Source organism: Egretta garzetta, unplaced genomic scaffold (genome assembly GCF_000687185.1).
Source record: "Egretta garzetta isolate BGI_Z169 unplaced genomic scaffold, ASM68718v1 scaffold508, whole genome shotgun sequence".
Lineage (NCBI taxonomy): Eukaryota > Metazoa > Chordata > Aves > Pelecaniformes > Ardeidae > Egretta > Egretta garzetta.
Genome location: NW_009260609.1, coordinates 1,483,922 through 1,496,357, shown reverse-complemented (window position 1 = coordinate 1,496,357; position 12,436 = coordinate 1,483,922). Strand labels below are relative to the sequence as shown.

Here is a 12,436-nt window from a genome sequence, read left to right as displayed (position 1 = left end):
CACTGCAGGAGTTCCCTACAGAGTCTCAGCAGATTTCTTGCTGATACAAACGGCTTCCTCATAGCTGTGAAGAGCCAGGACTGCTATAGCCTTTACCAGCTTAGAAATCTAATTCACGATTTCAAGGTACTGTATTTATTTCTCATAAATCTAAAATCTGTGGGTTTTCTCAGACTAAAACAATTTATGTCCAATAAGGTAAAAAGCTTTAAAATCACATGCTTTTGGGGGAAAACAATTGCTGACAACTTTTCTTAAAGCTGAGCACAGATGAGAAAACAGTGACATTGTGAAAGGCTCATTATACTAGGAAACTTCCTGGTCAACATTGTCATTTAGTAGCCTTGTATGCTTTAAAAATATTACTGCTATGAACATGGAAATGCAGGGTGCCAGAAAGATTAGGCAGGAACCCTGGTCAGCAGGTACCCCCTAGGTCTGTATGCACCTTACTGACATGACTGCTGCATGCAGGCCTTGCAGTTTGCCTGAAGGAAGCAGGCACATATGCGACAAGACAGACCCTGTGGGTCCGGTGTGTGCAGGGATGGGCAGGAGGTGCCAGGAGCAGAGGATAAAGCACTTGCAAGGGGGTCTGTCCTTGGAGCCACCACTCCAGGATGCACAGACCTGGGCAGCATTTCTTCAGGGCAGTAAGTTCTGCATTTTATGTGCAGTGGAAAAAAAAAAAAAATTTCCTCTGTTAATTTTGGGTATCTTGGTTTTCCATTTCATTATGCACCTCTTTGCTTTATAAGAAAGTAAAAATAAGCAGTGAACCTGATGGTTGCTTAAGGCAATCAAAACCTTTCAAAAATACGTTATTGAATGCTATTTGCATTTGCATGGTCCAAGATTTATTGTGTTCCCACACACCTAATGTTGATGGATTAACACATTACCAGTATTCCATTTGGCGCTCGCCCTGTTTATTTCATCTCTATCTTTACCTGCTGTGCAAAGATGATTTTCAGTAGATTTTACACATTAGTGCTCATGCTTTTCCTTAGTGAGAAAAGCCAGAAAGTCTTCTCCTTCCTACTCCAAAATGCCCTTCCCTCCTGCTGTTGTTTTACAGAAAGAAACTGATCATATCTGCTTGTGTTATAGACCAGTTTGTATTGTAGGCAAGTTATTTGGAGTATGTCATGATTAACAGAGCTGTTACCTCTGAAAAATTTTGTCTTAGGTGTTGATACTAGAGGTGCTAACAGAACTTAAACTGTTTTTTTATTCTGAGTAACTCATACAACTGCATTTCCATCTTTTTGTAACCACTGTACTTTCACTCTATAGATTCAGTCTGTGAAAAGCTATTTCAGAGTTTTATAGTTCAGAAGATCAGAAAGAATCTGATTTTTCTGAAATTAAAAGAGCAGATAGGAGAAGATCTATTCATTACACCTTCATGAATGTGAACAAACTAATGCCTTGCAACTCCCTTTGTGAGTCTTCACTTCTTCCCAAGTGAAATGCCAGGAGTGCGCTTCTAAAGCTTGTGAAGAACAGCTTAGAAACTTAATTTCTTTTTCCTTTTAAAGTGTAAGGCAGTGGTTCTTCAGAGGTGGCAAGCCATGTACTCCCTAATCATCGATGTCGGGGAGAAGTTACGCACGGTCTCTGATCCCGAGACCAACGCGCTTCTCCAGGAAGAGCTCAGCCAGTTACAGCAGAGTTGGGGAGACACCCAGGTCCAGCTGGAGAAGAAGAAGATGCAGCTCAGCAGCACCCTACAGGTAAGCAATGCCCTCCCCAGGGAGAAGCAGCACCTGCTTCTCTGGCATTGGGTCTCGAGAGCTTCCCTGCCCCACCATCCCCAGGGCTGAGCTCTGTAGTAAAAAGGCAAATGCTGAGCTGCTGCTCACTGCTGAAAGGCTCTGAGGGAAGTGCCTATGTCATGTGCCATAAGGGCATGTGGGAAGCTAAAACGATGGTCTTGGGATTCTCCAAAGGAAAATGGAGTTGGCATCCATTTGTTGCTACAATGGATGTCCCCACTCTGATTGTTCTCATGCTCTCCCTGGCCTGGAGCGCTCTCCTGCTTTGGGCTGCAAAGCCTGAGCTAAAATTTAGCTTAGAGGGAGTTATCATGACTTGTTGCTTCTTGTGTTGTTGCACCTCTAAACAGAAGGGTTGGTCATGTTTATGTCCTTAGAGCAATGAACGTGCTTTCATGGCTAGACAGCACATAGGTATGTCTTAGAATTTAATACTGTCATCAATACCATCCCCATCCCAAAAACTGTGTTTAAAGCTTCTCAGGTTGAACAGAACAAAATGAGCAGAAATGCTCTCTAAGGCAAGCCTTAAATACAAGAGAGGGTTCGAGTTCTGTGAATCCATGCACCAAATTCTTGTGGGCAGTACTATGTATCAAAAAGAAAATTCAAATAACCAGAGCACAGGTTTGTTTACTTCAGCGGCTGAAGAGGCTATTTTGTAACAGATCAATATGGTTCAATATGTCATGGTAAAGGATCTTTACCTTTTTTAACTTCTTGGGTCTCCTTGAGCAGACTTGGGACTGCTGCGAGAAGCAAACCAAGGAACTAGAAAGCAGGCTGCAAGAGCTAAAGGAGAAAGTAAAAGATCCACTTCCAGTCGAACATGAAGATGTCTACAAAGCCAAGGAACACATTAAGGTATTGAGCAACCGTACCGTATTTAAACAGATGCAGTCTTCGCATAACAAAGCCAAGGAACACATTAAGGTATTGAGCAACCATACTGTATTTAAACAGATGCAGTCTTTGCATAACAGGTGATCCCTGTAAAATCAGTTTTCCCTCTTACCTGCTCTTCAGTGATACTGAATTTCTCTCCTTTATACCGTCCTGATTGCTGCCAATCTGCAAAAGTCCAGCCGACCAAGAAGATTACAAGAAGAGTAGTAGTGTTTGGATTTCTTTTCCTGCTTCTGCTCCCTTTCCACAATCTCAATTTATAAAATAAGCAGTTCCTCAAACAAAAGGAAAAACAACTCCCTGGTCTCAGCTCCTTTGGCTGCTATTCTAGTGGCTGAATCTGCCTTTTTGTTTCCCAGTTTATTTTGGGCAGGGAGCTCCTCAGGCAAGAGACCTTGTAAGTCTGCAAAGCACCATGCACACCTGTGGGATCTGAGAATAATTAAAGAGAAGGAAAATTAAGAGTAAGGGAGTGGCAAAAGCCCTTGCAGCCCATAGTGCACCATGAAAATTAAATGGCAAGGAAAGTATTTCCAAGGGATAGGAGTCATTTTGTCTGGACTGGTCAGTCTTTCATCATCCTTTTATGAAGTGAATTGTTGACCTATGTAGTGGGAACAAATAGGCTTATTAACAAGCCAAGGCTTTGAACTCATTATCAGCTGTCTGAAATCTTCTTTGTGAGTGCTGGCTGCCTTTCTCACGGCAGCAGCCTTGCTGTGGCCCTGAATTGTTTGTGAGATGGCATCACACAGCTCCTGCCTCTCACTCCATTAAGAGAAATTCAGCTGCAGAGGCAGCAGGGCCAGACAGTGCCAGTGCAGTTGCTGCTCTTGGGTGTCACAGTATAATAACATAAAGGACCAAAATGGCATGGGAGAGAAGGACCTCCTTTCCTCTCCCTGCATTTCACTCTTCTATTGAATAAAGCTGTTTTCCTCTCAGGCCTGAACCTCATGCAAGGCTAGCAAAGTCCCATGAAATTCCATCCTTGTTAAGATACATAAATGCACGTGTGCATATCTGTAGGGAGTAACTTGTTGTGAGCTCAGGTAAATTTTAGTCTCAGATTTGTTTGGGTTCCAGTGTTGAAACAGATCAGATTTTTTTTTTAATGAGTTAGATAAGTGGCTGGATCAAAAGACCTGTGAAAATGCTGGCAGGGCTTGGAACCAGCACACTTCTGATACAAACACAATTTTTTCACTTTAAAATGAGGTAAATTGGATCCTCTGTAAAAGCTTTTTTTTTGTTAGAGGAGCCAGCAACACTTCCTGGCAACCACCTTGCAAAATGGGACCTACTACCTCATGTGTAGAGTCATCAAGTTTCCCAGCTGCATGCAGTGGTGTCTCTGCTTTTTAGGTGACAATTTTAACACTGATAAAGAAAATTCATAACCTTGTTATAAAGGGAAAGGGGAAGCCGGGGTACAAAGCAGAAGAGCGAGCATGTTTCTGTGAACGAGCAGTTTAAAAGCACCACATTCCTGACAAATCTGATGAAGTGCCTGTGAAATTCATCAGAGAAGGGAACCAACTTTATTTTTTAGCATTTAAATAAATAACCTGAAATGGAACAAATGCAGGTGGAAAGCAACTTGGCCAAAATAAAAAGAAAACCCAAAGGAGTGGGCAAGTTCCTTCCTGGATGTGAAACCCCAAACGCTGCCCTGGATCGTGGGGAGTTGCAAGGGTTCAAGGCAGCGTTTCGGCACTTTTGGCTGCAGCGGAGGCTGCACCAGTTAACGAGGAGCAGCTCTGCCCTGGGCTCCAGTGGGCTCCAAGTCAGGCCCTGAGCCAAATCCACAGGGACCCCGTCCAGTCCAGCCGCAGAGCGCTGCACAAGCGGCTGCACATTCCCCTCCTCTCCTCCCCCACAGGCCAGGCAGGGGATTAACCAGCAGGTTTGGAAACCAGAGGAGCTTAGTGCCAAGGCTTGTTCTGGGTGCGTTTCCATGCAGGAGCTGGAGCAGTCGCTGGCAGACTGGGCCCACAACATGAAGGAGCTGCGGGCCATGAAGGTGGAGCTGGCTCACTGCATCCTCACCGAGGACATGATGGTGCTCAAGGAGCAAGTTGAACATTTGCACAGGCAGTGGGAAGAGCTCTGCTTGCGAGTAAGTCTTCCACTTTCTCTGGGGTTTTATAGCGGGATAGTCGCAGGGCCTGGCAGAAAAGGGGGAGCAGGTAAGCAGATGATTTTTCTCTTGAGGTTGGCTCATTTTTGCAGTCTTGGGTGGGGATGGGGCTTCTCCTGGTGCAGCTGACCAGGGTGAAGTTTGCCCTTTGTTTCCTGGACACAGACTGTTTGGGGGTTTTTTGGGGTTTTTTTTGTTTGTTTTTGCAAACTAGTGAGTGCCTGAATTGCACAGAGCTCAAATGCAGCTGTTTATTGAAATAGGTGGCTTTGTTCTGGGCTGCCAAAGGGAGGGGGGGTGGTGTGGGGGGAAGGATAAACACAGGAATTGCCTGAGGGCATGAAGCAGGGAAAGGAAGGGGGAAGTCTTTGCAATCTGATGTTACCAAAAAATGCCAGGGGAGCTGATAAAGAAAACTTAAATGTCTTTAAATACTAACTCCTTGGGTTTAAACACATTAAGAACTGACCTGTCCTCTCTGTAGCAGTAAAATACTGTGAAACATTTGCATTCTTTGTGACTTGTTGCTATATTACACTTAATTTAATGCTGCATGTAAAATTGCTGGGGAACATTTACCAGCAAAGTCACATGAACTTGATTCATTAGGTTATTATGCAGTTTGAATGTGTGTTTACTTTGCCCTGTTAACAGGATTGGAAGAAGTAAAATACATCTGGGTCTTAAGTTACTCTGGATAGCTCTACATGCCAGGAAGCCAAACTCTTGCCTCTCTCTACTCACAAGTCAATAGCTTTCATTTTACAGTTTGTAAAGAAGTATTGAAGTGAGTTAGTATTTCATGGTTAAACCTTACTCAGGCAAAGGTAAAGCCATCTAGGTGGGAATATTGCCAGAGTAATGAACAGCTTATTTCACAAACTTTGGTGTGATGAAATAGTTATTTGGGGTTATTTTTTGCATTGCAACAAGAAAGAAGAATTTAGTATCTTTGCCTTACACTGGACGGTTAATCTACAACCAGTGTTTTCTCTTTTAATGTTTCTGAACTGTGAAAATAATTCCAGAGACACCCTTCCCCCTCCTGAGAAATATAGGCCATTATTTTTAAATCAAAATGCCTGAACCATTTTCCTAATGGAAATCTGTAGTTTAGCCTATAAATGAGAACTGTGTTGTTTTTCCCTTTTTGGTGAACTGCTGATACCTGCTGTTTCAACTGTGGTGAACAGCCCTGAAAATTAAGCAATCTTTTGTACGTACCCCACTACAGTCTATCCAAGGAGTAATCTCCTACAGTAATTTAAGTTCAGATTTTATTCAAAATTTCTATTTTAATTTCCTGAGGGAACAACATTTAGTTCAGTCTATCTTGGAGAGAAGAAAGGGGTGACATTAATGTGACTGTGTTAGGCACACAAAAATCTGTAGTGGGAGGTATCTATTCAGTGCTGCAGTGGAGGGACAAACTGAAATGTTGACACAGCCCTAATGAGCCTCCGGAGAGCCCGCACTGATGCTCAGCGCTGGACACGAGGGTAGGAAAGCAGACTTTATGGGTTCTGCTGCGAGCACAGCTGCTTTGTGTTGGCTAACAAATGAGAGGAGTCAAGATGCATTGTGTGAAGAAAAATCCACAGTATAAATGCAGAGTGGTGAAAGCCTTTAAGAGCAAGACGCGGCTGCAGCTGTCACGGCCACGGGAGCGGGGCAGCCAGATGCCTGCGCCGGACCGGGCAGGGACACAAACACACGTAGTGAGCAGATGCACGCAAGGGATTAGCATTTACATAGCAGCCCTTGCAAGGTGCATGTAGGTCAAAGCTTTAACTATTCATATCAGCAAGTATCCTGGCCTAGTGAATGCTAGTGTATGGGTTGAGTGCCTGGGCCTTGATATTTTTTTCTGGCTCTCTTGGGAATGCCCACATTGCTCCTGCATTACCCTGTGGATGCAAAACTGGAGCTGGTGTCCTGGGGCAGCTAGTCAAGAAGAAAGTGCTCAAAGCAAGGTCTGGCGTAAAGGGCTCATGTTCCTAGAAACTTGTCTGGGATATTTTTGGCTCATTCCTGTTTTAATCCAAATCTGTATTGCTTAGAGAGCTGAAAGGTGCTTCCTGCTCTTAAAGTCCTGCCTTGCCCCGTGCTTAGCAGGCAAAAATGGAGTTGGGATCATTTCAGGATTTAATGATGGTTTTGCTGATGTGCAAAGTCTCTTCTTCCATGGGCAAAGTTAACTTGCCTCCACACATGGGAGATGCTGCAAGTGGTAGAAGAAGGATGAGGCTCAGGGTACGAGGGAGCATCCCAGAGCAGAGGCCATCTTAGGGAGACTTTCTGAGTCCTTGGGGTCTCCAGGAGGCTTCTTCCCAGTAAGAACTTTGGAGATTCATAGAATCATAGAATCATAGAATGTTTAGGGTTGGAAGGGACCACTAGTGGTCATCTAGTCCAACCCCCCTGCAGTGAGCAGGGACACTGCTAACTAGATCAGATTGCTCAGAGCCCCATCCAACCTGGCCTTGAATGTTTCCAGGGATGTTTCCCTGTGTCCCAGAACATTGCTTTCAGCCTCATCTCTTTGCTTAGATCAGCATGGAAGATTCAGAAATTACTGTCAGTTCCCTGTCCCCTCCTTAAAAAAAAAAAAGAATTTAAAGGACAAATGCAATATAGTGGGAGATCACTTGGTACCTCCTCTTTTGATCCTGGTGTTGTGTGGAGCTGGTCTTGCTTTTGCACTGCACACTTAAACTTCACTCTGAGGTACAAAGCAGTGTTAAGAGATAGTCTAGGAGAATCGTTATGAGGAGCCATATGCTGTATAAGATGCATGTTAGATGTCAAGAGGGAATGTTTCCTACCATGGGGTGATATTTAGAGTGGCCATTCGCAGCCAAGGCAAGCAACATGTTATGCTCAGTCTTCTTTACAGAAAGTTTATTGGTGAGGGTGAGGGGTTAGTTTTTTGTCTTGTTTTGTTTTAGTAGAGCTTGTACTATTTTTTTGCTTCCTTTGTCCCATACATCTTATTACAGGAACACACCAAAGTAGGTAAATGAATACAAATATGTATTTAAGACTCCTAGGCTAAAAATAAGTACTGTTAGCTAGTAGAAGAATGACCCTGCTTCTTTCTGAGGTGTTGGAGCAGTGATACTAGCTTTGCTGGTTCAGGCATCATCAGATCCATAGTTTCAATAAAAAGGATGGATTCTTGATGCTGATTTTTTTGGAAGTTCTCCAAGAACTGGTGAGCAAATGGAAAGAAAAGAAGGGGGGTTTTTCTAGAGATAAAATAATTGCAGTCAGTAGTTGCAAAGTTTCTTTTACAGTTGCAGAAAAATAAGAACTTACCTAGGTGTTATTTCTCTTGTGTTGTATATGAGATCGTACTAAACAGTATGTGGTAATTACATATTTTATATTCCTGCTTTGTTTGGCATTTTCAGGTTTTCACTGAGTAGTACTTAAATTGTTATATAAGCTCATTATTTATAAAGCTGTGATTCAGTTTAATTCTTCTGAGGGAGAGAATCTGGTGTTTGCTAGTCAACTTTTGGTCCTGCTATCCAAAATAAGATGTAATAACAATCTGCTTGCTGGCTTTCAAAAGAAAGCTAGCGATATTTGATAACTGCTCCTGCAAAATGGAATATGAACGAATGCAGACTAGAAATTAGAAGGCTCATAATTGCTTGTTTCCTTCCTGAGAAAGATACTGCCAGCAATTAACGTGTGTGCTTAACCATAGGTGTCTCTGCGTAAGCAGGAGATCGAGGACAGGCTCAATGCCTGGATTGTGTTCAATGAAAAGAATAAGGAGCTGTGCTCCTGGCTGGTACAAATGGAAAGTGAAGTGTTGCAGACTGCAGATGTTAGCATTGAAGACATGATAGACAAATTGCAGAAGGTAAGTAGTAACGCCACTTTTCTTCAATTGCAGTCTGATAGCTCGTTAGAGAGACACCATTCCTCATTTTTTCCTTGCCTCTTGGAAGTGATACATGATATAAAACCAGCACATACAGGCTGTTGTGAGAAGATGAGCTTTTCTAGCCTCAGCTCTTATCATCTTCTTGATGTTCAGACAGAGCATAATGTAAAACAGAAATGCCACCTGACTGCATTCAGGCGTGGAGTGTGATGTGTGTGAGTTGTGGTGGCGGGGGTCTGGGTTGTTGGGGTTCTTGGGCACACGTGCACACACAGCCCGGCTCAGAGCTTTCCCTGCTGGGGATCAGGGGTGTCCTGGGAGCATCTCGCTGCTCTCACCACCTCCACCCATGTGGGCAGTTACAAAACTAGTAGTCAGAGGACAGATTAGATTGAAGGGCGGAGTAGGTAGGCCAGGAAAACAAGAAGTTATCACAACCAAAAATAAAACCTAATTCTGCCCCTTCTCCTTGGTAGTCAGTGCAGTCAGTGCTTTCTAATACTTTCATATTAGCTTGATTTTGAGCAGGACCATTATTTTGCTAGTGTTCCTCCCCATGGCTTAAAGGTCCCAATATCTAATCCCAGATCTCCTCTGGATAAGAATACCAGCAAAATAAAGGCATCCTAGACTTTAATTTGGGTTCTTCTGAGGTAGCTTGATTGAAAAATTATGTTAAATCAGGAAAGCAGAGACAAAATTAGAATAAATGCTATTTTTAGGAGTACTTACTCCTGGCACTTGCAAGTCTTTAAGCTGCTTATTTTTACATAGTGGCTTCATTGTGAGAGTGCTTTTCCATTGAGGGTTTGTTCTGTTTTGTTTTAAGTGAAAGAGTTCTACATGCTAATGTAGAAACCTCAACCATCACAAGCCAAACCAGACTTCACATTACACACGTGGGAAAAGAAACAGATAGTTTCGTTTGGGTTTGTTGTTTTGTTTTGTTTTTTCCCAGGAATTAAGCAATGTTTGTGTATATTTATCAGGATTGCATGGAAGAAATAAACCTGTTTAGTGAAAATAAGCTTCACTTGAAACAAATGGGCGATCAGCTAATCAAGGCTAGCAACAAGAGCCGAATTGCAGAAATAGATGATAAACTCAACAAAATCAATGATCGCTGGCAGCATCTCTTTGATGTCATTGGAGCACGGTAAGAAAATTATTTTCAATGTTTTATATGAGATAAAAGTCCGTGGCTAATGTCCTTGACCATCAGAAACAGACTGACATGACTTTTCAGTTCTGTTGAAATTTTTTCTTGAGAGTCAAATTAAACTGAAGTTAATGCTTTTTTGTTCTGACTTGTTGCTGTATTATGACACCAAATGTCTTAATTTATCTAATGGTAGAGGGCAGAGTGTTAGTATTCATATAAAATATAATTTTAATCATGGGACCTATGTAAAAGGAAGAGTCAAAGTGATTTCTCTCTTGCATGTGTTGAACTGCAACTTAAAATTAAGGCAGTATAGTAGGAGTTCATTTGGGCTCTTTAGGAGAGCCTCCTATTTTAAGACAAGCCTCTATTTCACCCTATATATATGAACGCACAGAATTTGGGAATAGATTCCTGGCCTATTTCTGTAGACAGTCAGTTTTATATAATGATAATGTTCCTTTTTTACATTCAAAAGTGTATGAAATTTCAATTAAAATTAGTGCTATTTCTGTACTTAGTCTGTTTCCTAATAACAACTGGAAGACCACACCATGAGTTTATTTTTTAAATTCAAGATCTTCTGCATAATGGTAAAATGGAAAATACCATCAGTTGAAAGTAAAACAAAAACTTGCATGGTCTAGGCAATGACCCCTTCTTAAAGGATTAAACATCATTATTATACTTGACAGAGTTAAGAACATCATGATCATTTTAGTATTAGTCTTACTGAGACGATCCCATTTCACTATTATCTCTGAGTTTCTGCCACAGTCTGGGAAGAGGATGCTGGGCTGGGCTCACTGCCTGCCCGAGTTTATTAGTAATCCAGAAATAATAAGGCTAACACCAAATTAGTATTGGTCTAAACTTCTCTCCTAAGGTTTTCTTTCGCCTGTAACCCCCCTCTCTGGGTCCTCAGTTGACATTTGGGACAGAAGGTGGGTGGTTGTGCTGTGACAGTGTAGTGCTAAGTGTGGTGGATCTTAATCAGGAGATCTGAATTAATGGTGACACATGAGCCGTGAATGATTAAGCAGAAGCTGCCTTCTTAAGATCTAACACTTTGCAGATAGTCTTGCCATGGTTGTCTTAAGGTGTCTTTGTATTTGATCTGGTGTAGGAAAGAAAGCTTCACTTCTATAACAACATTTCTTCTGTTCTCATCTTATGGTAGCACACCACTTTTGCAGCACTTTTATGATCATTTGTGTTCTGCTGTGTGTTAGTTTGGAACTGTAGCAGTTTTTAAATGCAAATTAAAATGCACTATTTTAAAACTGAGGTAAACATGGCACATTTCTAGTAATCTTTAGGAAAATATGCTAAAGAACTGATGGGATATTTAGAGAGAGATCTGGCAGTCTTATTCAAACGGTCTGTGACAACAGGGCAGTTGTTGGTCTACCTGGGAAGTCTTAAATCTTTAGACAAGAGTATGGTGGTGCTTTGAGGTACATTAATGTTGATTTGCCTGGAGCATCGATGTAGCTCCCAGTATTGGGATATCTAAGTGGATATTGCAGCTACTGGGGAGTTGATGTGATGCTTTATGATTGTTCCCATGTTCGTAATCCCAAAAGCTCTGGAACATGCCAGCTTCTACTTGTGATTTCCACCAGCTTTGTGCTTGGGACCAGGGTAATGAACTGGAAGGACCCAAAAATGTGGTTTTAAGCAGCTCCCTCAGTGGTCCAAGGTTATCAGGCAGCCCAGTGGGCTCTGCTGGTCCTCTTAGACTTAATGCTAACAGAGGTTCAGCATATTGCAGCGTTTTGCAGCATGGATGTAGCACATTTCCTCCCTCACATAATCCACCTTGGTTGGGCTTTGCTCACAGCTCAGCTGCTCTTGGCTGCTCAGTCATAAATAAGCACCAGGCTAGACATTCACAGCAGAATCTGAGTATGGTCCTAAGAGTTTATTAGGCCCTGTTTACAACCTTCCAACTTTCCATTTCAAGATCACTGCTACAGTGGTGGCTTGCCACTGAGATTTGAATTCTGAAGGAACTAAATTATACTTCGGTTGACTGAAATTTCCACCTCACCCACTTTGCTTTGGGGCACTCAAGAGGAGGGTCCTCCTGTGATTTTGGGTAGCCTGTCTTTAAGCTCAGGGGATGGGGAAGAGGCAGCAGCTCTACCAATTGTTCCTCTAATGGGGGAGCAGAGCAGAACAAGGAGCCTTGGGCTGGTGGCAAGATGACCTGTGAGCATGAGTTGTGATGCCCCATTATGGCAGACTGTCTCCTTCCTTTCCAGTTTGCTTTTGCATAAAACTTTTAAAGGATAATCATATTTAAGCTGTGCTGAAAGAGTACATGAAAATAGAGCGGTGGCAAAATTCCTGTTGGCCCTGTTGCATGAAGCCATCACAGTCCAGACATCCTCACATGGTCTCAAACATCTGCCATCACCAGTTTCATTCAATGGTTAGGATGGGTTGGCTCCAGGGAGGTTGAAGCCTGCGGGGCATGGTACAGGGGCTGTGCACCCACGGCTGTACCGGCAGAAGAGAGGCTGGGGGGGCGCGGCGCCCCCGCCCCG

The 12,436-nt window shown here is 42.7% G+C and overlaps 1 protein-coding gene across 1 annotated transcript in view; it reads left to right on the top strand.

The window, feature by feature from the left end:
• Positions 1-12,436, top strand: part of SYNE2 (spectrin repeat containing nuclear envelope protein 2) — a 181,869-nt gene that overhangs the window by 136,635 nt on the left and 32,798 nt on the right. The window contains 6 exon segments of the mRNA XM_009644870.2: positions 9-126; positions 1,542-1,736; positions 2,517-2,642; positions 4,648-4,803; positions 8,540-8,698; positions 9,712-9,878. Coding sequence (XP_009643165.2) covers positions 9-126; positions 1,542-1,736; positions 2,517-2,642; positions 4,648-4,803; positions 8,540-8,698; positions 9,712-9,878 — 921 coding nt within the window.